At 41.2% G+C, this 26,319-nt stretch overlaps 2 protein-coding genes across 2 annotated transcripts in view; both read right to left on the minus strand.

The window, feature by feature from the left end:
* Positions 1-62: 62 nt before the first annotated feature.
* psmc5 (proteasome 26S subunit, ATPase 5) lies at positions 63-6,660 on the minus strand. Its single transcript, XM_080747621.1, has 12 exons — positions 6,626-6,660; positions 5,330-5,401; positions 5,149-5,218; positions 4,924-5,021; positions 4,762-4,818; positions 4,397-4,627; positions 3,544-3,670; positions 1,867-2,057; positions 1,437-1,535; positions 1,199-1,309; positions 625-711; positions 63-253 (listed from the first exon to the last, which is right to left on the minus strand). Exons 1-12 carry the CDS (start codon positions 6,647-6,649, stop codon positions 200-202), a joined length of 1,221 nt encoding a protein of 406 aa, XP_080603747.1. The 5' UTR covers positions 6,650-6,660; the 3' UTR covers positions 63-199.
* A 6,867-nt stretch (positions 6,661-13,527) lies between these two features.
* Positions 13,528-26,319, minus strand: part of plce1 (phospholipase C, epsilon 1) — a 142,347-nt gene continuing 129,555 nt past the window's right edge. The window contains exons 40-42 of the mRNA XM_080747797.1: positions 24,639-24,836; positions 20,682-20,914; positions 13,528-18,859 (exon numbers count right to left, since the gene is read on the minus strand). Coding sequence (XP_080603923.1) covers positions 20,726-20,914; positions 24,639-24,836 — 387 coding nt within the window. The 3' untranslated portion in view covers positions 13,528-18,859; positions 20,682-20,725. The remainder of the gene's footprint in view (positions 18,860-20,681; positions 20,915-24,638; positions 24,837-26,319) is intronic.

Here is a 26,319-nt window from a genome sequence, read left to right on the forward strand (position 1 = left end):
ATTGGCCTGCCTACACCATCATTCATTAAGTTAATATAAAAGAAAATGCCAACCATCCAGAATCTTAGTCGGGAGACAACATTTATTTAGAATGACTTTTCGGTAACAATTACAAACCAAATCTTAAACAAAAAGAAGAAAGAAAATATACATGTGTTTGCGTGGCAAGTCTCTGCACTGGAAGCAATAACGAGGGACGTTACTTCCACAACTTCTTGATGGACATGTTCTTCTCGCTGTCCTTCTGCATCACCTGGTGAAAACCACATTCAAATACACCAGTTTAGACATGTTACGGTACAAAACACTTTCGTTGGCATTGGTTATATGGCATTAATATCATTGTCAGATCCCCCAGCAAAGTAGGGCAATGAAATCCTGCCTCTTTGCGGGGCGGGTAGACTAATGTTGCATCACCAGACCTTCATCTGAAGGTCTAGGGTGGCTATAAGCAGGCTATGCAAGAAAAGCTTAATTCACATCAATGTCGTTTTTGATCCATGATGGTGCCACCTGCCTGCTCCCAACCAAAGCAGAGTAATCGTTTGCATTTGATCCTGTGGGAGACCATATCTGTTGCAGTCTAGAGTTCTATAATAAAGTATTTGTGTGGTTTTAACAAACCTTTGCCACAGCCATCTCAAAGTCCTCCTGGGTGACGTGCACTCTCCTCTCTCTCAGAGCGTACATCCCCGACTCAGTGCACACACCCTGCCAACACAAACACAACACACCATGTAAACAATGCTGTATTGTACTGCCAAACAGGTAAGATTTTTATGAAAATCATTCATAAATAATATTTAACGTTTTTTTTATGGACCCCTAAATTGAGGTTTACCCCTGTACGTCGTAAGCTGCTCGTTGGGTACAATACTTGGACGGCATCGCGTTGCAAAGACTACATGATTAATGTCTTTATTGCTTTATAAGAGATGGTGAAAAAGCTAAAGTTATGCAACAGAGTTGTTGTAAAAAGTGTGATATCTGGTGAAAGAATCTTGTATATTGTTTCCTTTACACTTTTTACCACTAAAGCCCTTTAGTCTTTGAACTAGACCTGAGTTACAACTGTACTGTACTAGTGTACGACCACTTTTTCCATCTATATCAAATCTCTTCACCAAAAATAGCCAACCTACAAGCTTGTAGATGTGCTATTTTGGGCCAACGCCCCCGCCTGGCCCCCATACCATACCTTGACCTCAGCTCCAGAGGCTCCAGGCATGAGTTCGGCGATCTTCCTCAGATTGATGCCACGTGTCAGATTCATCTTCCTTGAGTGGATCTTCAGGATGTCCAAACGGGCCTGAAGGAGGGGGACAGAATTAAATGACACACAGTCAAAAGTAGAACACGTGAGAAATGTAATGGGGATGCACAAACATGGGAGTATAACTAACTACAGGACTCCTAAGTGCCAGGGTGGTACAAACCTCCTCATTGGGAGGGGGAAACTCGATCTTCCTGTCGATCCTGCCTGGCCTCAGCAGAGCAGAATCCAGGATGTCAATACGGTTGGTGGCCATGATGACCTTAAAAGAGATAAACAGGGGTTATAAACAAGTTAAGAATTATCCGAAGATTGTGCACTGTTTAGTTTCACATATTTTGAGTCTGGTAACATGTCCTCCACACTTGAAAGGCCAACCAATTTAGAGAGTGTCAGCGTTCACGCTGCCACTGCCAAGTTTAAACATGCACGCACACACACGCGCACACACCATTACACATGAATTAGAGCATGCAGTAGGATAGCGGTTAGATTTAGTCTCTGGGTTTAAATACAATGTCTTCCCGATGACCGTTCCCTCACAACTGTCCCTTTGAATACCCCAGCTTTAGATCATAATGTGTGTGTTGTACCTTAATGTTTTTGGTGGCCTCGAAGCCGTCCAGTTGATTGAGCAGCTCCAACATTGTCCTCTGCACCTCGCTGTCTCCTCCAGAGCCGCCCTCCAGGCGCGATGAGCCGATGGAGTCGATCTCGTCCATGAAGATGATTGAAGGAGCGTGCTCCCTGGCCATGACGAACAGCTCACGCACCATACGGGCACCTGGAATAACCAGGCCGTTTGCTCAGATATATATTGTTTTATCTAAAGCAGTGGTTCTCAACCTGTGAGTCCCCAAATAATTTTTTGGGGTCCCCAGATGATTAACTTAATGTGCAACATTGTTTTCTCACTCAACAGTAAACAAACCAACATAAAGTTTAACTCATTTCCTGCTATCCCCCTCGAAACCGGAGATTTCCCGCTGTACCGCGCTGCCATGCCCGTAGATCCCGGAAATGTAATTAGCTTTAATCATTATGAAACAATTAAAAGTATGATCGCTCTTTATAGCCGATTCAGACTCTTTACTGTATCCGGCCGTATTTCCGGTTCTGACCGGATCTAGGTTTCCGTATCCGGTCTGAGGCCCAATCGTAGCTCCGATCCCATAGGTTTCCATTGTAAACAAGGAAGCTTCCTGCACGGCCGTAACATGGTCTTTTTCACACAGATTTTTTTATTTTGAAGCTGTTTGATTCTTTTACCCGCCTGGCATATGATCCACGATATGATACACATATCGTCTGTATGAGCGCGACGTGCCCTCGCAGGACCATAGCACACAGCTCGGCGTTTTACATTAGTTTTTCTGTAAACAGCGGCAGATACAGCCTGACAACGGATATTTCTTTTTCCAATGGGATTGTTTTTTTCGAAAGCTGCGGTCCGGTCTGCAACGCTGGTACACGTTACATGCACAGATCGTGCGCGATGCGAGGATGCGTGCACGTGCCCACGTAAAAAGGTAAGGACAATTTGGCAGTTGTTGAGTTCAGGCTATGTTTAAAATGGCTACACTTAAAAAGTTAAGTGTATAGAGTTTATCTGCACATTTTTAAAGTGACAATTTAAGGACTTTTTAATACCTCTAAAATGACAAATTAAACATTGGCCAAATTGTCAAATATTAGAGGCAGAAATTGTGAAAATAGCCGATCTACATGCTCACAACGACTCGCAACAATAGAACCGTGTTATACAAAATGCAATGCCTCAACTTCAGGGTGGGGGGGTCCCCTGTTAAAATATGATTATTTTGGGGGTCGCGGCCTGGAAAGGTTGAGAACCACTGATCGAAAGCACCAGTCTTCAATGTTTTTCCAATGAAGGACCCCCACTATATTGTATTAGCTTCATTGACTATCATCAGTGTTAACCCACTTATACCCTCTATACTAGGTAAACTCGACCTTTGGCTCTGTACTTGGTTTACTCTTTCCCTCTACACCAAACTCTTCGGCGAAAATAGCCGATCTGCAACGCCTCGCTCTTGGAGGCATTGTGAGCTTGTAGATCTGCAATTTTCAGCGAATGTTCAGAATAGGGATGCTAGAGTGATTAATGTAAAAGAAGTTCCTATCACACAAAGATGTGGCAGCCCCCCTGTAGTAACTCTGAGTCTGAGGACCCCCTGTTGAAGACCCATGATCTATAGAGGCCAGGTGAGATTCTAGAATCAAGAAATGAGACACCATGCAGAACTCACCCTCTCCGATAAACTTCTGAACCAACTCAGAGCCAGAGACCCTGATGAAGGTGCAGTCAGTGTGGTGGGCCACAGCTCTGGCCAGCAGGGTCTTCCCTGTGCCTGGAGGCCCATACAGCAACACACCCTGGGCACAAGCAGTTAGACTATTCAGAAACATTTACAATAAAAACATTCCATGACAATCTCAGAGTTCACCTAATAGATGGCTAATGTTTATATTATTTATTTTAAGTGAATTGCCAAAGCATTACTCCTAGAACTGGTTGGAAATGACCATAAAGATACATGACCGTAAACGCAGGTAGCATTCAGATGCTTTATATACAAATTATGTTCAAGTGGCATCCTCTAAGGTCTAAGCAGGTCTTGCTGCCTTCAGGTATGATACACAGTAGTGCAGCTTCACAAAAATCCTGATTATTAATCTTTTGTTCCTGCCTGCTAGCGTAACACTCATGAAGCAAATGAGAGTGTGATTGTTGCATTACTTTGTATTTTGCATTTTACTCAGAAATCATCAGTTTACTACCCTTCCTGTCGGTTTGCAAGAGTTAACTGATTTCAGTGCCATGTGGCTGTTTTGTCTGAGAAGGCAGCTTGTCCCTGGGAAGCATCACACTCAAATAAGAGTGATGTGCCCTGACACTGCAGCTCCACGGCAGCGCTCTGGAAAAAGCTATATGGGCTGGGCTATAGGTTGAAAATAATTTACATTAATAAAAGTATTCTTATCATAAGTCAAACGTACTCTTCAGATTGATGCAATTCATGGGGACGTCATATTTTGTACAAAGTTCGACAGAAAGGCGACCGATTTGTGGGTCTGTTCTTTGTGTTGTGGATCATGTACCTTTGGCTGTGCAATACCAAGAGCTTCAAAGAGCTCTGGGTGCTTGACAGGCAACTCAATCACTTCTTTAATCTCCTTGATCTGCTTGTCCAGGCCACCAATCATCTCGTAGGTGGAGTCCGGCACCTTCTCCACCATCATGAGGGACACCAAAGGGTCCACCTTGTTGGGAAGGATCTTATGCAGGGTATAGCTATCGTTGCGCAGAGCCACGCGGCAATTGGGAGTCACCTAGTAAGAAGAGAATGAAGAATTTGGTTAGTTACTATTGTGCAGCAATAGCTGTGCTAAATACACTAACATTAAGGAAACTATTCATACATTTGTAATAATGAAAGAATAAACAAAGAAAACTTAGTACTAACATCATTGATGTCAATGTTCTTGTCCACATCCACAACAAATTTGCCCTCTGGGTGCACCTGAAAATGACAAGAGCAGCAGTTTAGAGCACAATCTAGTGGTCGATAATGGTATGCTACATTTGCATTAGTATGTTATCAAACAGAACTCAGGTATACACATACCTTTACAAGCACTTTCTTTTTGTCCATAGCTCTAACCACTTCCCCCACATACGATCCCTGTTCCTGAAGCAACTGCAACTCCTCGCGAAGGAGGCGGACTAAAAGAGAGCAGAGGTTGCATTTAAATTTACAGTTGGTATCATTCCACTCTGTCAAATTGCTCGTAGGAATGGCCTGAAATGTTAATAAAATTGATAACTTGGTCGCTGGTAAGTAACAATGCACCTTTAGCATTGAGTTCATTCCTCTGTGCCTGAAGACGTCTGAGATTCTGACTTTTGTCATTCACTGTCAACTGTAGAGAGAGATAAGAGGGGGGTAAAAAAAGAAGTTCAAGTTCGACTGGCGAGGATGGCCTTACCATCACACATAAGATCAATCAAAGAGTTAAATGATCTTCTCTCACCTGTAACTCTTCTATTTTTGACAGGTAGTACTGCCTAAGGCCAGAGCCTCCTTTACTGTCCCCAATTTCCATCTGTTGAGACAAAAGACATTTAAATTCAATTAGGGCTGCATTATTTCAGCATCAACATCAGTGTATTGCAACAATTCCAGTTACAAGTTGCTCTGGTTAAGACTAGAGCGATCCCGAGGCTAAGACTTGAGCATCTGCTAAATGCCTTAATTGTAATTACAGTATAATAAAGGGAAAGCCAATACATATACTTCTTGAAAGAAGATGAAAGCTAACATGGTTTATATTTTTTTCCAAACTAATCTATAAGAAAAACAGTACAATGACAGAATGCCTATTTTGCTGACTAAAGAGTAGTTCACCCAAAACATAACTTATTTTCTATCAATTACACACCCCATTAATGGTACCATAGTATAAGAGATATTCCTTTGGGGGGGACAGCTATTTAATACCATTTAAGTGTTAGCTCTATATTCAGAATCAGATAGTACACATTGCTATCGAGTGTTTAGTAACAGGAGGTCTCCATGTCTCTCAGCTCTATATCAAACTGAAATGCATTTTCAGGGTAAGATACCAATAATATCCAATCAGGTTTGTGAACTCAAGACAGGATACAGATTAAACAAGTGAAATTGGAAGATGAGCAGACAATTGGAACTGGGACAATATAAAATGAGTACTCTCTCTCCCACATGAAAATGTATTTTCTGTTTATCAAAGAGCTGGAGGGAGAGGGACCCGTGTTATTGAACGAACAGTCTACATAGCACTAGAAGTTTTGTTTTGACCAAGAAATATCCAATTCGTCATGATCAATTATTTCCAAAGGAGAAGTTGAGGTATAAGCAGCTCTATGACTGTACTGCTTGTTTGTTTGTTTGTTTTTTAAATGGCAAATGTCAGCTGATTTCCCATATCATCCGCTTTGATGTCAGTGGAAGTTAATAAATGATCATAATTTCAGTTCAGTGTAAGTTAACAAACACCTCGACACAGTCGACAGAGAGAAGTTTAAGGACTATGTTTGACAGCCGGTGAACTTCAGCAAGCCTCCATGACGTTAGCTTGTTAGCTTATAGCTACAATGAGACAGCAAACCGGTACAGTCCGTACAGTCATTGTTTATGACTGAGTTGATATTAATAACGTTGTATTTTCGCAACAGCCCAGCGACTAATTTCACCATGACGGCAGCCCGTCCTCCTTGAAACCTCGACCCTAAGTTTTATTCACACTATGCTATTTATAACAAAGAGAAGTGTAGACATCTGCACTTACATTATCCATTGCGTCCGTCTCCATCTTGAAAACCCCACACTTCCGTCAGATGACGTGAGACTTCCGGCAAAGGGCTCACAGCGCCACCTACATGACACAATTTGTAATTATCCAAAATCATGCTCAACTACTGATACAATTTTGCATTCATCGTTTTTAATTACACAGCCATGTCCTTGCATAATTGATTGACCGTTTCATATCAAAAAGCCATCGAGTCGAATTGTCTTTTAGTTTTCTCCCAGACGGAAAATATCTTACAACGGCGTTGCTTGATGACAAAAACAGATGTGGGACTATGGGTACTGCGCTCATATGTCCACTGGGTGGCGTTGCTGGCACAGGATTCATACTGAACGCCCCTACTATTAGGCCTAACAACTGGAAGTGCGGTTGGGGTGTGTGTACTCTGTACTGGGGCCTACTCATCTGAACTGCGAAGAGAAAAGCCTGCATGGGCACTGAGAAGGGGACACCTCACCCCTGGGCCCCTGCAACTCCCTCAAGGACCCCACTTTGAGAACCAATGCTGTAGGAGGCGAGCCGTCTAGAAATGGGTCTTTGTATGTGTCTGTCTGTGTTTTCCTCCCTGGCCTTCATTATTATGATAAATTACACCTGAGTGGGCACTGGGTTGGGAGGCTGTAGAACTTCACTGGTTCTCAGACGCCTACTCACAAAGTAAAAATCACACCCGTGTGAACTGAGCGGTGGTTCTCCCCCCCCCCCCCCCCCCCCCCCGTGTGTGTGTGTGTGTGTGTGTGTGTGTGTGTGTGTGTGTGTGTGTGTGTGTGTGTGTGTGTGTGTGTGTGTGTGTGTGTGTGTGTGGCCTGGACAGGACAACAGCGCCCCTCCCTTAACATGTGTGGTCAGCATGGTCAGAAAAGGTACTACACAGGCTTGAGGCTACATACAGACCCACCCACCCACATACAAACAAACAAACATACCTACACACACGGCCACGCTATGGAGACGGTGTGACCACCGCTCAAAAATAGGTATCAATACTATCAATGCTGCTGTAGAAATAGGCTACTCTGTACAAGTAATGTACTTGAGTCAAAGTATGTAAGTGGCATCATATTAAAACAGAAGAAATTATTATACTCTGTGTGTACATTAAATAAAGACCTTTAATTTCCATGTCTACAAAAACTGAAGAAATGATGTGTGTGTATAGATATGGATATATACATTCTGCATTGTGAAAATAACCTGTATAATTTCCATTACTTGCTATGAAGTGATGATGTCCTCTTGTTCATTCCAGGAGTGCATCATCATGGGCATTGGGCATTCCCATAAACATAGGCGACTCTAGCCTCTTCCAGCAAGGGGTGCACGACCTCTATTACCTCATGCACGTGCGCACAGCGCGCGTGTACGACGTTCGCAGCGCGCGCGAAAAAAATTGCGGATATTAGCGGTTTTGTAATGTTGTTTTAGCGGATTTCTGCAGTTAATTTTGTACCCAATGCATTTTTTCAAGTTAAAATCGGTTCGGTTCTACACGGCGGCAGAACCATTTTGGGCTTAATATAATAGGGTTTATAAAAGCATGATCTGACTGTCTTAGTCTTACCTTGGGCTGGTCAGGAGGAAATGGTTCAGTCACGCACAGTGAGACAAGAGTCCTGGCTGATAGAGCCTGAGGTCTGTGTTTTGTAGAGGAAAGTCAGGTACAAAATGATCCTCTCCATGTGATGTTTCAGGGCAAGCAGCTATATTATAATATCTACCGGTAGTCACGTCCATAGTAGTGAAGAGCTCGAACTCCATGCTTTATTTTTTAACAGATGTTGTTTTCAATTTCAATACTGGCACGTGGATATGACATCACATCAGGAGGGGAGGGGGGGGCTGCCTGGAGCTGCCAGCCTCTATTACTACCACTAGGGGGTGTTGTTGTATTCGGTCTGAGTGGATGTAAAGTTACATTACAAAAAAAAAAAAAAATCAAAATGGCCGCCTGGCGGCCAGGGGTTGCACGTGCACCCTAGGACACCCCTTAAAATCGCCTATGCCCATAAACATCAGCCCCCGGCCCTTACCACCCTCAAATGTCCCCCATCATCTGCCTTAACCATCTGAGCATCCCTATTCTGAGGGCAATGTTGGCCGATAATACCAGATAATACTCACAATGCCTGTTACAGTAGATTGTCTGTTTTCTTCTTTTTTGTAATATATATAATTTTTTACCCCACGATTTTGCAACACATTTTTCACACCCAGTGCCAATTTTCGAATGTAATCCTGGGCGCTACACTTCCTCTGGCAAGTGCCAACCTGGGGAGAGTAACGGACTAACCCCCACACTTCCTTCTATGCATGAGTAGTCCAAGCCACTGCTTGGACTACTGGTTGGAACACGTTATTCCAATCAGTTCCTTTGCCCTCCATCAGCCAGGGGGGGCTGGCCAGGGGAGGCAGTATACTGCATGTTTTTTGTGAGGGTACCTACCCTAGGAGACAAGGGGAGGACATGCAAACTCCACACAGAAAGGCCCTTTTGCCAACCCCACTTAGGGTATGGGCACTGATGACGCGGATGAGAGAACATGCCCACAGCGTCCCCAGCGGGAATTGAACCCAGGACCAGCTGTGAAGCGACAGTGCTACCAACTGCACCACCGTGCTCAATCGGCTGTTTTCTGCAACTATGTTTGGTGTAAAGGAAAAAAGAGCTGACCACCTAAGTACAGGGCCAATGGTCAAGTTTACTTAGTATTGATCAAGCTCACACATTGACCATTTTGAACTTATTACTCACATTGCTCAGAGGCGAGATCATATCACCGCTGTTGGTAACTCAAAGGCAATGTCCAAATATAACATGTGTTGTTCCATTGGATCCAGAGTAATTAATTATTTAGTCGCAAGCTCTTGTTTGATACTTTTCATTTGTAAAAATATTCATAAAACCCACAGACAAACCTAACCACTTCACTATGGACGATATACTCTGGCAAGAAATACAGTACGTTATGTATTCTGTGTATATACAGCATGCCATCCCCAAAAATGTGGACACTTGAGAAAACAAAGGATATTATTTTGCCACACAAAATAATGGTATTTACGTTCAAAATCACCAAAGTTTGTGACTTCAATCTATAGAGATCATTCAGATGCTTCCACACAAATGACAGCATGTGTTGGTTGTGTTTAAGCCTGATATATTGCTGATATACTACGTTGCGGTGTCGTGCCCAGAAAATTGTCAATCTACAAGCTCACGTCTGTGAGTTTGTAGATCTCCTATTTTCAGTGCACTATACTGACGTGCAGTGAAGTATCAATTAATAGAATGACCCTATATCCTGTTTTTTTTTTCCTTTATTATATTTTTCTCCTTAGTGCCTGTTAAAGATGTTTTGCATTTCCCTCTGCCAGGAAACATTAGTTCCAATCTCTGTGCTGTGCTGTTCTGGGTCTGTGCTACAAGTAGACTTTTTTTAGATTTTGATTTCACTTTACTGTAAAATCCTATCAACGCAGACAGTCATGCTATAGGGCCTTTTGATTTGACCGTACTGTAAGTGCAAAGACAGTAGTCGTAGTTCATTTGTTTGTTTTTATTGTAAAACATGCCTTCTTTCATTTACGACATGTAATGCAGGGCCCATGTGCAGTTTAAAAAATAAAATGTACACATGAGGACCATCATTGCAGCTACAGGTCCCTAGTGACTTATTTAAGTCCTTTCCATTTCCATGCTCTGTTGATTTTGACTAATTGAAAAGTAACTAAGAGTTACATTTACTCCAGTACTGTTGGGTACCATTTTTAGACAAAACTTCTAGTGCTATGTAGACTGTTCGTTCAATAACACGGGTCCCTCTCCCTCCAGCTCTTTGATAAACAGAAAATACATTTTCATGTGGGAGAGAGAGTACTCATTTTATATTGTCCCAGTTCCAATTGTCTGCTCATCTTCCAATTTCACTTGTTTAATCTGTATCCTGTCTTGAGTTCACAAACCTGATTGGATATTATTGGTATCTTACCCTGAAAATGCATTTCAGTTTGATATAGAGCTGAGAGACATGGAGACCTCCTGTTACTAAACACTCGATAGCAATGTGTACTATCTGATTCTGAATATAGAGCTAACACTTAAATGGTATTAAATAGCTGTCCCCCCCAAAGGAATATCTCTTATACTATGGTACCATTAATGGGGTGTGTAATTGATAGAAAATAAGTTATGTTTTGGGTGAACTACTCTTTAGTCAGCAAAATAGGCATTCTGTCATTGTACTGTTTTTCTTATAGATTAGTTTGGAAAAAAATATAAACCATGTTAGCTTTCATCTTCTTTCAAGAAGTATATGTATTGGCTTTCCCTTTATTATACTGTAATTACAATTAAGGCATTTAGCAGATGCTCAAGTCTTAGCCTCGGGATCGCTCTAGTCTTAACCAGAGCAACTTGTAACTGGAATTGTTGCAATACACTGATGTTGATGCTGAAATAATGCAGCCCTAATTGAATTTAAATGTCTTTTGTCTCAACAGATGGAAATTGGGGACAGTAAAGGAGGCTCTGGCCTTAGGCAGTACTACCTGTCAAAAATAGAAGAGTTACAGGTGAGAGAAGATCATTTAACTCTTTGATTGATCTTATGTGTGATGGTAAGGCCATCCTCGCCAGTCGAACTTGAACTTCTTTTTTTACCCCCCTCTTATCTCTCTCTACAGTTGACAGTGAATGACAAAAGTCAGAATCTCAGACGTCTTCAGGCACAGAGGAATGAACTCAATGCTAAAGGTGCATTGTTACTTACCAGCGACCAAGTTATCAATTTAAAAAACGCACAGTGAGACAAGAGTCCTGGCTGATAGAGCCTGAGGTCTGTGTTTTGTAGAGGAAAGTCAGGTACAAAATGATCCTCTCCATGTGATGTTTCAGGGCAAGCAGCTATATTATAATATCTACCGGTAGTCACGTCCATAGTAGTGAAGAGCTCGAACTCCATGCTTTATTTTTTAACAGATGTTGTTTTCAATTTCAATACTGGCACGTGGATATGACATCACATCAGGAGGGGAGGGGGGGGCTGCCTGGAGCTGCCAGCCTCTATTACTACCACTAGGGGGTGTTGTTGTATTCGGTCTGAGTGGATGTAAAGTTACATTACAAAAAAAAAAAAAAATCAAAATGGCCGCCTGGCGGCCAGGGGTTGCACGTGCACCCTAGGACACCCCTTAAAATCGCCTATGCCCATAAACATCAGCCCCCGGCCCTTACCACCCTCAAATGTCCCCCATCATCTGCCTTAACCATCTGAGCATCCCTATTCTGAGGGCAATGTTGGCCGATAATACCAGATAATACTCACAATGCCTGTTACAGTAGATTGTCTGTTTTCTTCTTTTTTGTAATATATATAATTTTTTACCCCACGATTTTGCAACACATTTTTCACACCCAGTGCCAATTTTCGAATGTAATCCTGGGCGCTACACTTCCTCTGGCAAGTGCCAACCTGGGGAGAGTAACGGACTAACCCCCACACTTCCTTCTATGCATGAGTAGTCCAAGCCACTGCTTGGACTACTGGTTGGAACACGTTATTCCAATCAGTTCCTTTGCCCTCCATCAGCCAGGGGGGGCTGGCCAGGGGAGGCAGTATACTGCATGTTTTTTGTGAGGGTACCTACCCTAGGAGACAAGGGGAGGACATGCAAACTCCACACAGAAAGGCCCTTTTGCCAACCCCACTTAGGGTATGGGCACTGATGACGCGGATGAGAGAACATGCCCACAGCGTCCCCAGCGGGAATTGAACCCAGGACCAGCTGTGAAGCGACAGTGCTACCAACTGCACCACCGTGCTCAATCGGCTGTTTTCTGCAACTATGTTTGGTGTAAAGGAAAAAAGAGCTGACCACCTAAGTACAGGGCCAATGGTCAAGTTTACTTAGTATTGATCAAGCTCACACATTGACCATTTTGAACTTATTACTCACATTGCTCAGAGGCGAGATCATATCACCGCTGTTGGTAACTCAAAGGCAATGTCCAAATATAACATGTGTTGTTCCATTGGATCCAGAGTAATTAATTATTTAGTCGCAAGCTCTTGTTTGATACTTTTCATTTGTAAAAATATTCATAAAACCCACAGACAAACCTAACCACTTCACTATGGACGATATACTCTGGCAAGAAATACAGTACGTTATGTATTCTGTGTATATACAGCATGCCATCCCCAAAAATGTGGACACTTGAGAAAACAAAGGATATTATTTTGCCACACAAAATAATGGTATTTACGTTCAAAATCACCAAAGTTTGTGACTTCAATCTATAGAGATCATTCAGATGCTTCCACACAAATGACAGCATGTGTTGGTTGTGTTTAAGCCTGATATATTGCTGATATACTACGTTGCGGTGTCGTGCCCAGAAAATTGTCAATCTACAAGCTCACGTCTGTGAGTTTGTAGATCTCCTATTTTCAGTGCACTATACTGACGTGCAGTGAAGTATCAATTAATAGAATGACCCTATATCCTGTTTTTTTTTTCCTTTATTATATTTTTCTCCTTAGTGCCTGTTAAAGATGTTTTGCATTTCCCTCTGCCAGGAAACATTAGTTCCAATCTCTGTGCTGTGCTGTTCTGGGTCTGTGCTACAAGTAGACTTTTTTTAGATTTTGATTTCACTTTACTGTAAAATCCTATCAACGCAGACAGTCATGCTATAGGGCCTTTTGATTTGACCGTACTGTAAGTGCAAAGACAGTAGTCGTAGTTCATTTGTTTGTTTTTATTGTAAAACATGCCTTCTTTCATTTACGACATGTAATGCAGGGCCCATGTGCAGTTTAAAAAATAAAATGTACACATGAGGACCATCATTGCAGCTACAGGTCCCTAGTGACTTATTTAAGTCCTTTCCATTTCCATGCTCTGTTGATTTTGACTAATTGAAAAGTAACTAAGAGTTACATTTACTCCAGTACTGTTGGGTACCATTTTTAGGTACTTTAACTTTGTTTCCATTGTTCAATACCTAATACTTCTATCCCACTACATGTCAGAGGCAAATATTGTACTTGTTACTCCACTACAATTGTTTTGACAGGCTAGCATTTAAGTTACTAATTTCAGTATTTACAGATTTGGAAAACAATTAGTATTCTACTTTTACTTTGGTACAGAAAGTATACTTTGATGCCAATACTTAAATAAAGGCCTTAATAAATTGGACATCAGTAAAAGTTGCAATACCATAGAAAAACCTTTACTCAAGCAAAGATCTGAGTACTTCTTCCCCCTCCACCACTGCAAAACACAATGTGGACAGAAAAGAAATCAACATCAAACACTTAACTATTCATGTTTATTGTGATCTTATACTGTATGACATTTCAATTGATCAGCTATCCTTTAAAGATTTCAAGTAAATAGACAAGTCTTCACTTGACAGTAACATCATGATAACAATCAATGGAGAGACATTCATCTCATGGAAATAACTAGTGCTAAAGATGAAATATTGTCCATGTTCACATAACTTCTATGTCACATTCAAATGATAAAAGGAATATATTGACAAATCTTGCCAAAAAGATAAAATATAAAAAAAGAAAGATATCTTGGTTGTCACCAATTGTTGACATTCACATACTGTAAAAAGAAAACAAAAAAACAAGCATTTGAAAATGCTGGGCTGTACAGCACAATAAAATGGCATGTGTGTCTACTAGTTAAACCATTTTACACACAAACTCAGTTATTTCTAAGCTGCACATAACTAACTTAGTTGTTATATACCAAAACACAAGTTTGAATAAAGTCCTAGCAGTAGAGGATTTGCCCTCTGGCCTACACAAATAAATTAAAAACACATTTGAAAACAGTTTTGACAACTTCACAAACATCGATATAACACAAAAGCCAACCAGGGCTTCACATTCAAATAAATAACATTCAAACACACAACTCTCAGATTAAACACAGTAAAGAAATGTTACATTCAGAGATTAGGTCGAAAGGTAAGAAAAGTTCTGTCTGAAGGATCACAAGATGCCGTTTCCTCTTAGTTGGGTTATAGAACGTACTACTGATCATAGACAATCCTAGCATAATACCATTTCCCCATATCAATAATCAATATCAATCTCTTGTTGTGTTAGGTAACAAAACACAATGGCCAACTCTCAACTACTGGCAAAGGAATTACAGTTAGTTTATCTCATCTCCACAAACCCACAAGGCATTCTTAGTGGTAAGATACCTTGTGAAGATCAAGACCTACTGTATACAGTATCATATGATACTAATGGTCACTGGATATATTCCTACTTCCCAGTGTCCTCCACCCATGCTTAGGGCCAAAAACCTACTGTACATGTAGTTGCACCATCGCTTGGAGTAGCCCTAGATCAGTGATTACTTCATTATTATGATACTATCCCAACAGAGACAGGCATGAGGACGTAGTACCTTGCTATTGCACCAAATCTTCAACATTATTTCTAGGTCCTTCATATTTCATGTGTATACACATAAAAACCCCAAGGCCAATGGCCAAATCGTCCTCAGAAAAAGAAAGAAAAAAAGGGTTACTTAAGGTGAAATAAAGGGACTCACACTTCCATTGTGTACCGTTCCAAGTTAGAAGAGTGTCCTTAACATTTTCTCCTTGGGCAGTACAGTAGGTGACGTGTGATAGTGTAAGTCAAATCCAGAAAGCTCCAGAATGCATTCAAAATGAAAACGAGAGCAAAATTGTGGGCAAATAATCTAGAAACAGTTTAGAAATGAGGGGGAAAAAAGTACAGGGCCCCACAATTACATTTCTTAAGAAGACATTTTCCACCACCAAACACAAATAGAAGACTTGAATTGTGAGGTTTATTTCCCTCACAATTACTATGTTAATCTCAGAATTATTTATTTATTTCCTGGCCATTCCTGCTTCATATCCCATAATGTATTTTATTTATTTAAGAACATAATTGCCTACCGAAAATAACACTGTTTTATAGTCACAATTAAGAGAATAAAACAATGCTGAATTATGAGATATACGGTTGCAATTGCAAGAAAATAAAACACAATTCAGCCCTTTTTACCTTTATGAAGTGGCACTATTCACTTGTGTTTCTGTAAAGTTATGGTATACAACTATACCTGAAATGTGTTCAAATTCGAATATACTGTGGAGGAAACTTTAAACGATAAGGACAGAATAATTGTTTTTCATTATTATTATCATTATTATTATTTGCTTTCTATTGTTAACAGACTTTGAAAAGATAAAACCTACAAAGCATTTCTCCAACTAACAAGCATGGTCCATGTCGCCCACTTGTTCTCGAAGTGGGGTCTCCCGCTAAATGAGGAATACTTTAAACCCTATTTATCAATCGAAAATAGCCGATCAAGATCAACTATTAGATCCATCTACTATAGATCTACTGTTTTTGTTTTTTTAATGCTGACAAATACTGTCATATCTTCTCCTATGAGTGTTTCTGTAATTCATGTTCAATCTTGACATGAAAATGTAGAGAACTGATTTAGCCAGCACCAGAATTGTTAATAAACCCTACATATTTCATTGACCGAAGTCACTTCTTAAATAAACAAAGAATTAAAAACAAAATCTAAAATGTGCTATTATCCAAGCTAAAATCTAATAATCTCATAAAAATAGCTTTTGCTCTTTTTGTGGTCTATGATGACAGTAAGAAAAATATGTAATCAGGTAATCTATTACTATCATCAACTGCATTTATGTATGAACATACACTAAGGAGAAGGACAACATCTCCAACAACAAAAACATGTTTTCTAAAACCTAAATTGTTTTTTTCATCAAAATCATTACAGAATGTCATAACAAAAACTACTTAAGTTGAACATCTTATGTTCAACATTATGTCTCCACCACAGAGAGTAACATAACAGCAGAAAGAAAGAAAAGACTGTCCAATAATTTCCTGAGCGACACCCTGTAGAGGGCGCTGCCCGCCATTGCCGCGGTGTGAACAGTTGTGTAAACTATCTCGTAGCCTACATTTACTTAGGTACTGTACTTAAGTACAACTTTGAGTATTTGTATTTCACTTGAGTATTTCCCATTTTCAATCATTTTACTTCTACTCCACCACTGGCTGCGGTTTACGCTGTGGCAATGGCGGCGGCACTCTCTACAAGGAAGCACTCAGGAAAACGGTCTATAAAGTTGTTGAAGTTTCAAGGTCATGATGAAACAGGCAAAGTTTCAGGGCAACTTACAGAGAGAACGATACCAACACTCTCTCGGACACATGTTGGAATCCGTATTGTCTGAAAATGATGCCCTAGTGTCACCACCTTTAACCACTTGAACCCTAGCCTTCAGCAAAAATAGTCCATCTACATGCTCACAACACGTCACAAAGAACTTGTAGATTGTTTACTTTCGACAAAGAGATTTGGTGTACAGCAAAAAATATGGGGGGCCAAGTTAGACACATGGGGTACTCCGGTCAACAACATGTATAACTTGTGATTTAGACAGATGCTAGGTTCATTGTTTGGTATCCTATACAGTAGTTCAATGTACAGATTATTATTTTGAAAGTAGTATATTGTTTAGACTGATGTTAGGTTCTTGGTTTGTTATCCTAGTTTACTGAGGCACTACGCTGTCTCTCTGCATTTGACAGGTGTTAGTGTTTACCTTGTCTCTCAAGAACAGACTTTCTAATCTTCTGTGCAGAGAAATGAAATTTGACGATGGCTAGCCAGATTGGTGTTTACCTTGCTTATTGTAAGTCACTCTGGTTAATAACTAAATTGTAAATATAGGGTTTAAGTGGTTACGGTGAAGATTAACAAGGCATCTTTCTTTTTAGTTCACCAATGGGCAAGAATAAATGAGTTGGCAGGAAACACTTTAGTAGCTTTTTGTCCCCGTTTGCTGGCTGTGTACCCCAACTAAATTGATTAAAAAAAGAAAAGAAAAGAAAAGCCAGGCGTGCCTGTACAGTACTGTGAATACACAAACAATAAGAGACCAATCAAACAAGCCAGCTTGTCAACCACCTTCACAATGCCCAAACAGAAGACAATTCTTCCTTTCTTTTTGTCATCTCTCCTTCCATTGCCTCCTCTCTTTTCACAGAAAAAGAGAGAAGGTTTACGTCCGACATTTATGTGTTTTTGTTCTACCAGAGAGGGAACAATTGAAATGTGAGGTCAATCAAATACAACAGATATACTCTTCCTGTAGCTAAAGATTCAACAAAGGCAAATGTACTGTAGGCCTATCCCCCTCCCTGTAAAAACACATTTGTGTACTGTTGACACAGATTCCCTAAACCAGTACTGTCTCCTCTTTGTGTCGCCCTGATTCTAGGATGAAAGCAAATTCATTCTTGTTTATTTCATGTATAACTCAGGGAACTTGTTCTTGGAAATCCGGTATTAGTGTGATTCACTTCTAAATGGGGAATTATACTACTTACTTATACTATTACTTTTTCTTCCTCCTGATAGCACGTCCCTGATGACTTCAGTGAAAAACAGCTGTCCCAGGTATTCACTGGCCGTGCCACCTCCTTCCAGTCACAGTTCTACCAATAAACAAACGGGAGCCAGAGCTAGCCTTCCAACAGCATCCATTTAGCATGGCTCTGGGGAGGACTTCATCTCCCAAGTGCCCCGGCGTTGTTCCCTGACTCAGACCATCTCACTGGACCAAACTCCTGTCCACCATTCAGACAGACAAACAGCATTTGGATTCCCGTCGGTCAGTTAAAACCAATAAATGAGGCTCGGACCCACACCCATCAATAACTCACCCAAACAATGGGGCATAGCCCGAATCCTACCCATCTCTCAAACAACTGGCCAATTAGAGAAGGAATAGAATTAGCCACCCAATCAGGTTGAACGGGGGGTATTGCCCAAAAGTGCCAGAGCAGTGTTTCTGAAATAAATTCCAAAAATAAAGAACTCAAACCCCTTGTTTCTCTTTGAAAGAGGGAAATCAACCCTCACAACTGGTCAACACGTCTCGTCTCTCGCTCGGTGGATTTCATTTGTGGATCTTCCAGTTCCTGAGGAGGTGAAGTGTCCAGGGCGGGGGAGTGAGAGAGTAAGTGGAGGCTTGTTCTGGTTGGGATCGAAGGTGCTGCCCCTTGGACGAGGCCATGAGGAGCCTCTCTGCACCAACTCTGCCCTCCGCTACCCACGCTTTGAAACCCGCAGACAGATACCCTGCAGAATACAGTTATACAGTAGATGGGTTAAACAAACGTTTTTAAATTCTTCATTATTTGTTTAAGCAACAGTCCATACAACGTGATGCAGATCAACTGTATCCAACAGCATTTCATAACAAACAGAAACATAATATATGCAGATGAAATGCCTGTGTTGGAACAAAAGATAAGTTAAGATGGAAACTGGTAGTAGTTAGTCAAAATACCACATCATGCATTATTACATATTACATATTAAATACAATCACATAACATTTAATTACATTGCAGTATGGCATATTTTGACCATTACAATTATTTTATAGTTGTCTCCGCCAGGCCGAAAGGCATGGCCAAGACAATGTTTTTGCCCCCGTCCGTCTGTCCGTCCGTTTGTGGACAGCTAATCTCCGGCACGATAATCTCCAGCAAATCCGTTGGCACGATGGCAGCAAAACCGCACACACACACACTCACTGGGTTCAATTTTTCACATGGTCCTGTCACAGCGCCACCAGGAGGCGCCACCACCATAGATAATGGGAGTTGATCCAGGCACAAAGGATCAAACTGACCAACAGAGAGAAAAAAAGAAAGAAAAAAGAAACGGTGCCCTTCATCGGTTCACAGAATGGCTGCGTAATGGCATGGCTGGACGTGTTGACAGCCCAGTCCTAGCCTAGTAAACGACCAAACAAATGAAATGGTTTCCAGATGGTTTACGAGGCTGGCCCAGTCCCTCCCCACACCGTTATAAAACCCCAGCGGGACTACCATTTCGGGGCAGTTTATCATTGACAGTAATGCTAATGTTAATGTTAATCTACAAGCTCTGCATTCCATAATGAGGATACCAGGATTGATGTGGTTCAACTAAAGGCCATTAAAAAGAAGCATATCAGGATGTCATGATAACTGAATGCCAGTTATGGCTTCGTATTCATTATACGCTGTTGAGAGCTCTTTGTACTGTCTCTGAGGTATTTTTCAGGACTCTGTGCTACTGTTACGATTTAACAAGTTGTGAAAACTCTGAATAGGCTGTAACACTACTGACTGCACATCTCTTCTCCCACGTACAGTATTATAGTGGTTATAAACTCTGTCTCACCACACAGGGGTCGTACATTGGGATGTTGTCCTTAAAAGGTAAATTAAGGGGGGAAATGATGTGCGAATAGCTTCCCCTGCATTTAAACATGAGACTGTATGTTGCTTCACTCCATTAGTGACAACAACAGAGACAGAATGTCCTCACAGAGTAACCATTCACCATGGCTGTCGCCAAGCACATACCTGACTGAGTTACATCTCAGAGGAGTGCTTTTATTTTCTACATTGTGCAAAATGTATTTATTTTATTTTCTCTGGGTTTAGAGGAAAGCAGACTTCAGTATGTGTCTCTGTTACTGTCCATGATGCAGGAATTAAATACCCACCATTTAAGGATGTGAATCAGACTTATGATTAGTTTGCCTGAGAATATACTGTATATATATATATATATATATATATATATATATATATATATATATATTTCACCAAAATGTTGTTTATGTCATTAGTGCATCCACACAGAACGCAAATATTACGTGGCGATAACATGACAATCTTTATTCTGTCATACTATACTACAGTATACGCCATACTATACTAAGCCATGCCACACAGTAAGTAGTATGAATCAAACATTTGCCACAGACATTGGACAAGTCTTCGCACAGACATCAAGTGCGGACACGTTTATGACCCCTGCTTACACCACCTTTTAACAGTGAGGGTTATTACTGTGACCTGCCATCTACATTCTAGATGTTAGGGGGAAACCAGAGCATTACCTCTGTTGTCTTTCCATGCACACACAGCAGGCAGAGTGTGAGTCTCACTCCTGGATCTCTGTCAGAGCCACACAGCATGCAGCCCGCTCGTCCTTACTGTGCGTTGGGCCGTCGTGACACAGCGTCACTGACTGGCTGACCCCGCTGCCACTCGACACGCTGCGGCTCCGGCTGGTCAGCTTCTTCAGCTCGCTGGCAAACGAGATGCCTTTCCTCTTGTCCTCGCGCGCCACCTGAGAGGTCATACATCGATTTGTGTTAGGGGGCGGGGCAGGTCAATTTGACTTCAAATCAATATCACAGTTATTTCAAACCTTTGCCTCGATTAAGGATTTATTTTTATTTTTTTTGTTGCGTTTGTTGCTTTCACTTCAATTAATTCCTCCCCACACGCATTTCTGTGTTGTCCTACTGACTCACCTGCCTGACGTAGGGCCTTCATTCTACTCCTCCCGCCCAACAATCCCTGCTGACACACCTGCCACCACAGCCCGTAGGAATACATGCAGAGACACCCTCCCCGCCCGGCTTCCCTCCCTCGGACACTGGCCAATTGCGTTGGTATAGATAGACACTCCACGGTGGATTCGAACTAACAACCTCCGTGGTGGTGGGCAGATAAACCATTGTGCCACCCGAGCGCCTATTATTTGGTAAATATCTTATAAAATCACACCCGTGTGAACTGAGCGGTGGTTGTGGGGGGTGTGTGTGTGTGTGTGTGTGTGTGTGTGTGTGTGTGTGTGTGTCTGGCCTGGCCTGAACAACAGCGCCCCTCCCTTAACATGTGTGGTCAGAAAAGGTACTTCAGGCTACATACAGACACGCACACACACACGCACGCATACACACACGGCCACGTATAGGAGACGGTGTAACCACCGCTCAAAAATCTACAAGCTCACAATGATGGGCTATTTTCACATGCCACCATTGTACAATGAAGTATAATACAGGGTTTAAGTGGTCAATCAGACTAATCAAGTCTCTAAATATATTTTCGGTTAATCGCCCAGGCCTACTCTATGTGAATGACATGCACAGACTCAAACACTCAGTAGCATGCGACAGATAAAAAAAATAGACTTTATTTAATCAAACCTAGCAACAAACTAGGTGGGGAAAAACAGGTGTGATGAGGACAGCCATACAACAAAGATGAAGCAACAACAGCCATATTAAAACATCTCATAGCAGCAGTTCCCAACCTTCTCTGGGGGAAGGGCCTGCTTGGAAATCTCAAAACTTTAACCATTATTTTATGCATTGACTATAAAAGAATAGCAGGAAAACAAGCTCACAGAGCGGTGCTTCGAGCTTGTGGATCTGCTATTTTTGAAAAATCGTGAATATTTTTGCTTCTGGAACAAAATATTTTGAGATGGGGTCCGTGGCCAAATACATATAATTTTGGGGGTCCATTACATGAGAGAAAACATTTATAGAATCAGGTCAAAATATTGGCTTGGAACAATTGAACTAACGTGGCATACTTAAAGTTCCTAACAATAGTATTTAGTATTTTTATTCACTTTTTACTTTTTATATTAATGCTATATTGTTAAAATCTGGTTGGAAATTGCTGTCTTACAGACATGAGTTAAAAGCAGCAACACAAAAAATGAGGATAACTAGGATAAACAGGTGTGTTGAGGACAGACATAACAAAGATGAGCAACAGCAGCCATGTTAAAACATCTTACAGACATGGGTTAAAAGCAGCGACACAAAAAGAGAATACAAGCTATAAAAAGAGGTGTTAAAATATTATGCACAGCATTATAATACATATACCGGTAATACACAATTATATCAAGCAAGCGTACATGCCTGAGCCTTTGATATGTAAATTAAACTGTACAGTTTACTGTCTTTTGAGGCACATTGAATTTGCATAACATCATCAATGTAAATGTACACTTGGAAACAGGTAATTTGACACAATAAAAGGCAAGAACAGAAAGAAAGCAGCATCATCAAACAATAATTGAGTACATGCTGATGGAAGCGAACACTTGACCTTTAAAAGGCCATGTCTTAGTTGTTGCCAAGCAACAATGTCATCATGGTTACAGGTGTACCTGCTCCTTGAACTTCAGGATGAACTTCCCTGCCCCTCTCCAACGGCTCTGGGCTTGATAGACACATTCGTGGTCCAATAGGACTCGTTGAAGGGGTTTAGCAGCAGAGGACTTCTTAGAGCCCGCCTCCTTGGTGACTTCCTCCATTAGCACATAGTCGCTGGGGTTGGGGTTACACAGGATGCTGTAGGAATACTTTGCCTTCGATAGAGTCTGCCCGGAAACAGAGACAGAGACAGAGAGAGGAACATAAGTACTTTCGAGTAGCTCAACTAAAAACTACTTTGTGTCGAGTGCACATTCCAAGTAATTATAAACATCAAAAGAACAACCACACTCATTAAAAGACAAGTTTTTATCTTCTGGCCATCCTCAGCGTTGATGCAGACAAAAGCCAGAGGGTCGAAACTGTTAACGTTAACCTTAACGTTGCCCCATGCACTTAATATCAAAATTACTTTACAATCTCCAATTGGCTGGCTACACATGATTAGCTTGAGGTGAGTCACTTTAACCCTCAAAACTAGTCCCGATGTATTGTCCAGCACTGTGTTTTAGAGGTGCAACAGTTAATCCAATTAATCAATTTAATCGAGTAACAAAAAATGATCATTCCCTATTTTGGGCATTTCCTTATAGACAAAACACTTGTCTACAAAAATCTAAACATTTCATAATAGAGAAATTAGCGACACAGTTTTGCGTCAAAGTTTAAAATAACACACTTAAAGTGGTGCATCTATTCGTTGATATAATACATTAAAAACGTGCTTCTCAATTATTCTTTTAATTTAAAAAAAGTAATGGATAGAATAACCCTGGGTAGTCCAGCCCTGCTGTGCGGGTGTGTCCGTGCTGTGTCACCTGCTGTATGATGTCCTGAGCGGTGCTGTAGCGCGGAGCCTTGATGACAGTGTGAGGCTGCTCTGGGGACACGTCGTGGACCTGGACGAAGAACATGTCCTCCTCCCCTCCGCTTCCTCCCCCTCCCTCTCTGCCTCCCGCCATCACCTCCTCCTCCCCCTCCATCGCCGAGCTCCTCTCACTCTACCACAACAATAACAACAACATTCAAGCCGTTACAATGGGGAAGTGACGTGTGCTTGCGCTTCACACAGATACAGTCAAAATCCTGTGATTGTTTAACTCAAAATGGACCCTTGTGGGTTCATTTGGTTCCAAGTGTACACTCAAAGAGCTACAAAGGGATACATTAAAACTGAGGAATGTACTGTGCACGTGTAGGCCATATTTTAATGTTATTTATTGGATTGGAAGTTATATGAAATGGTCACCAGGGGGAGCCATCACCTGCATAATGGGACATACTTGGAAAAGAAACAGAGGTGAATTAAAAGGCTTCACTGTTGTTCCTTGTCGTTTTATGCAAAGTCCTTTTGTGTGTAATTCAAGTCCTTTTGTGTGTAATTCACAGAAGTATTTAAATATCCAGGTTGGATCAATTCCATGCATGCATTTTCAGAGCAATGATCAAGTAATGATCAATCAATTGATTGTGTTTCAGCTTGGATCAATGGAACCAACATAGTATACCGTATTTTAAGATATTATTTATCTGTGGCAATTGCAATACATTTTTCAAGGTTTATAACATTTTAATGGTATATTATTAAGCGATTAAGGCCGGGAACGCATTATTACGCATTATTACTTTAACCATTATTTAATGTTTTAACCATTAAAAAATAGCAGAGTGCCGCGCTATGAGCTTGTAGATCTGCTATTTTTGAAAAATTGTATATCTGCTATTTTTCAATAGGTAAAGCGTAAAATAATTCCAGGCCAGAATGGGTTCAAAATACATTCATTTCCAATTCTTTGGCCCACAGGTTGAGAACAATGCGTGTAGAAGTACCTCCTCTCTTGTTTTGAGACAGATCCTGCCCACGTAGCCCTCCTCACAGTGCCAGCTGTTCACCAGCCTGATCACCTCCTCCTCGGGCGCCAGGGGGCGCTGCTGAGCACAGCGCTTCACCTCACTGCGCTCCCTGGCCAGAGGAAGCTTCTCCTCGCACAGGAAGTACTCAGATGGACTTCCTGCTGGAACCACAATCTGGTGCACAGAGAGAGGAGAGATTGTGAGATTATAGTAGGCCTATATTCATATGAGAGTGTGTGTGTGTGTGTGCGTGCGTGTGTGCGTGCGTCCGTGCGTGCGTGCGTGCGTGAGATAGGGAAAGTGATAGGGAGGGAGAGAGAGAGAGAGCAATGCATAGGGGTTCAATTCAAATTTAGTTAATGTTGCATGCAGCAGTGGATCTCAAATCATGCATTTATATGCATGTGTTTCTCCCTGAACAATCACGCACCTTTTGGCTTGAAGCTGCAATCTATTTGTAAAGTCCAGTATGTTAATACAATATAACTAACACAACTGCATGCACTGGTTGTTGTTGGTGTTATTTCCACTTCTATTCAGAAATCCAGTAGTGGGCTGGAACAACTACTGGCTCAAAAGACATGACAATGTAACGCGCTATACAGGACCCAGACTAGTGAAACAAGCCAATCTGCCAGCTCACGATGCGTCACAATTAGTGTTGCCCGATCCCGAGATCGGATCGGCCGCCGATATGGCCGTTTTTATAAGATCGGAGATCGGGAAAAAAAAATTTTTTTTCAAAAAAATATTTTCTGGGAGTACTGAAAGTTACAGGTAAGGTGAATGCGATATGAAATGTAAGCTTACCATAATCACAGTAATCCTTAATCATTTTCAATCATATTCAAGGGCTTTTGGAGAAATGAGACAGACAGCACTGCAGAGGGAAGGTGATTGTGTCAGACTCTGTGTCCAGCTGGCAGCTGATGCCAATAAGTAGTAATTGGCCCCTTGTTAATGGATCAAAGGAAGGCAATTATGTCTCTCTGCACTGTCAACTAGCTGCTACAGATGCATACTTTTCAAGCAGACTGGTTAATTGGTTCTTAACTTATTTTGTTTCAACTTTAAAAATGGTTTTTATATAGTTTGTTGATTATTTTTGATGTTGTAATGGTCTATTTTATTAAATTTTTTGAGATATTAAACAGGTTTTAAAAGTCCTTAAATCGTGACTTCACTGCCAAATTTCAAAGGCCACACCAAAGGTCCGCTGCACAATGATTGAGAAACACTGCACTAGTAGGCCTATATCACTATACACTACTCATAGGCTTTGTTTTTAATTTGTTGATTCAGTGCTGCACTAAGTGATAGAATGAATAGAATTTTTTTTTCTTAATGCCTTGCCAAAAGATCGGATCGGGAAAGATCGGGATCGAATCGGAAGCAATAATATTTGATCGGTATCGGATCGGGAGCAAAAAAACCCTGATCGGGGCATCCCTAGTCACAATGCAACAAAAATACATTTTACTCACAACCCATAAAAATGTCCAGGAACTACGGAACAAAAGTCTGATATATCTCCCCTGCCCAAACAGGCTTTCCATCTTAGCTCAGCCTCAGAAAGGCTGGTGATTGTACGGGAGACGCCAATTCAGAAACCCGGGTAGAGCATAGATCTTATGGATTGCAGCTTTAAGTCTGGCTA

The sequence above is a fragment of the Nannobrachium achirus genome (assembly GCF_963921795.1).
Source record: "Nannobrachium achirus genome assembly, chromosome: 18".
In the NCBI taxonomy this organism is placed as follows: domain Eukaryota; kingdom Metazoa; phylum Chordata; class Actinopteri; order Myctophiformes; family Myctophidae; genus Nannobrachium; species Nannobrachium achirus.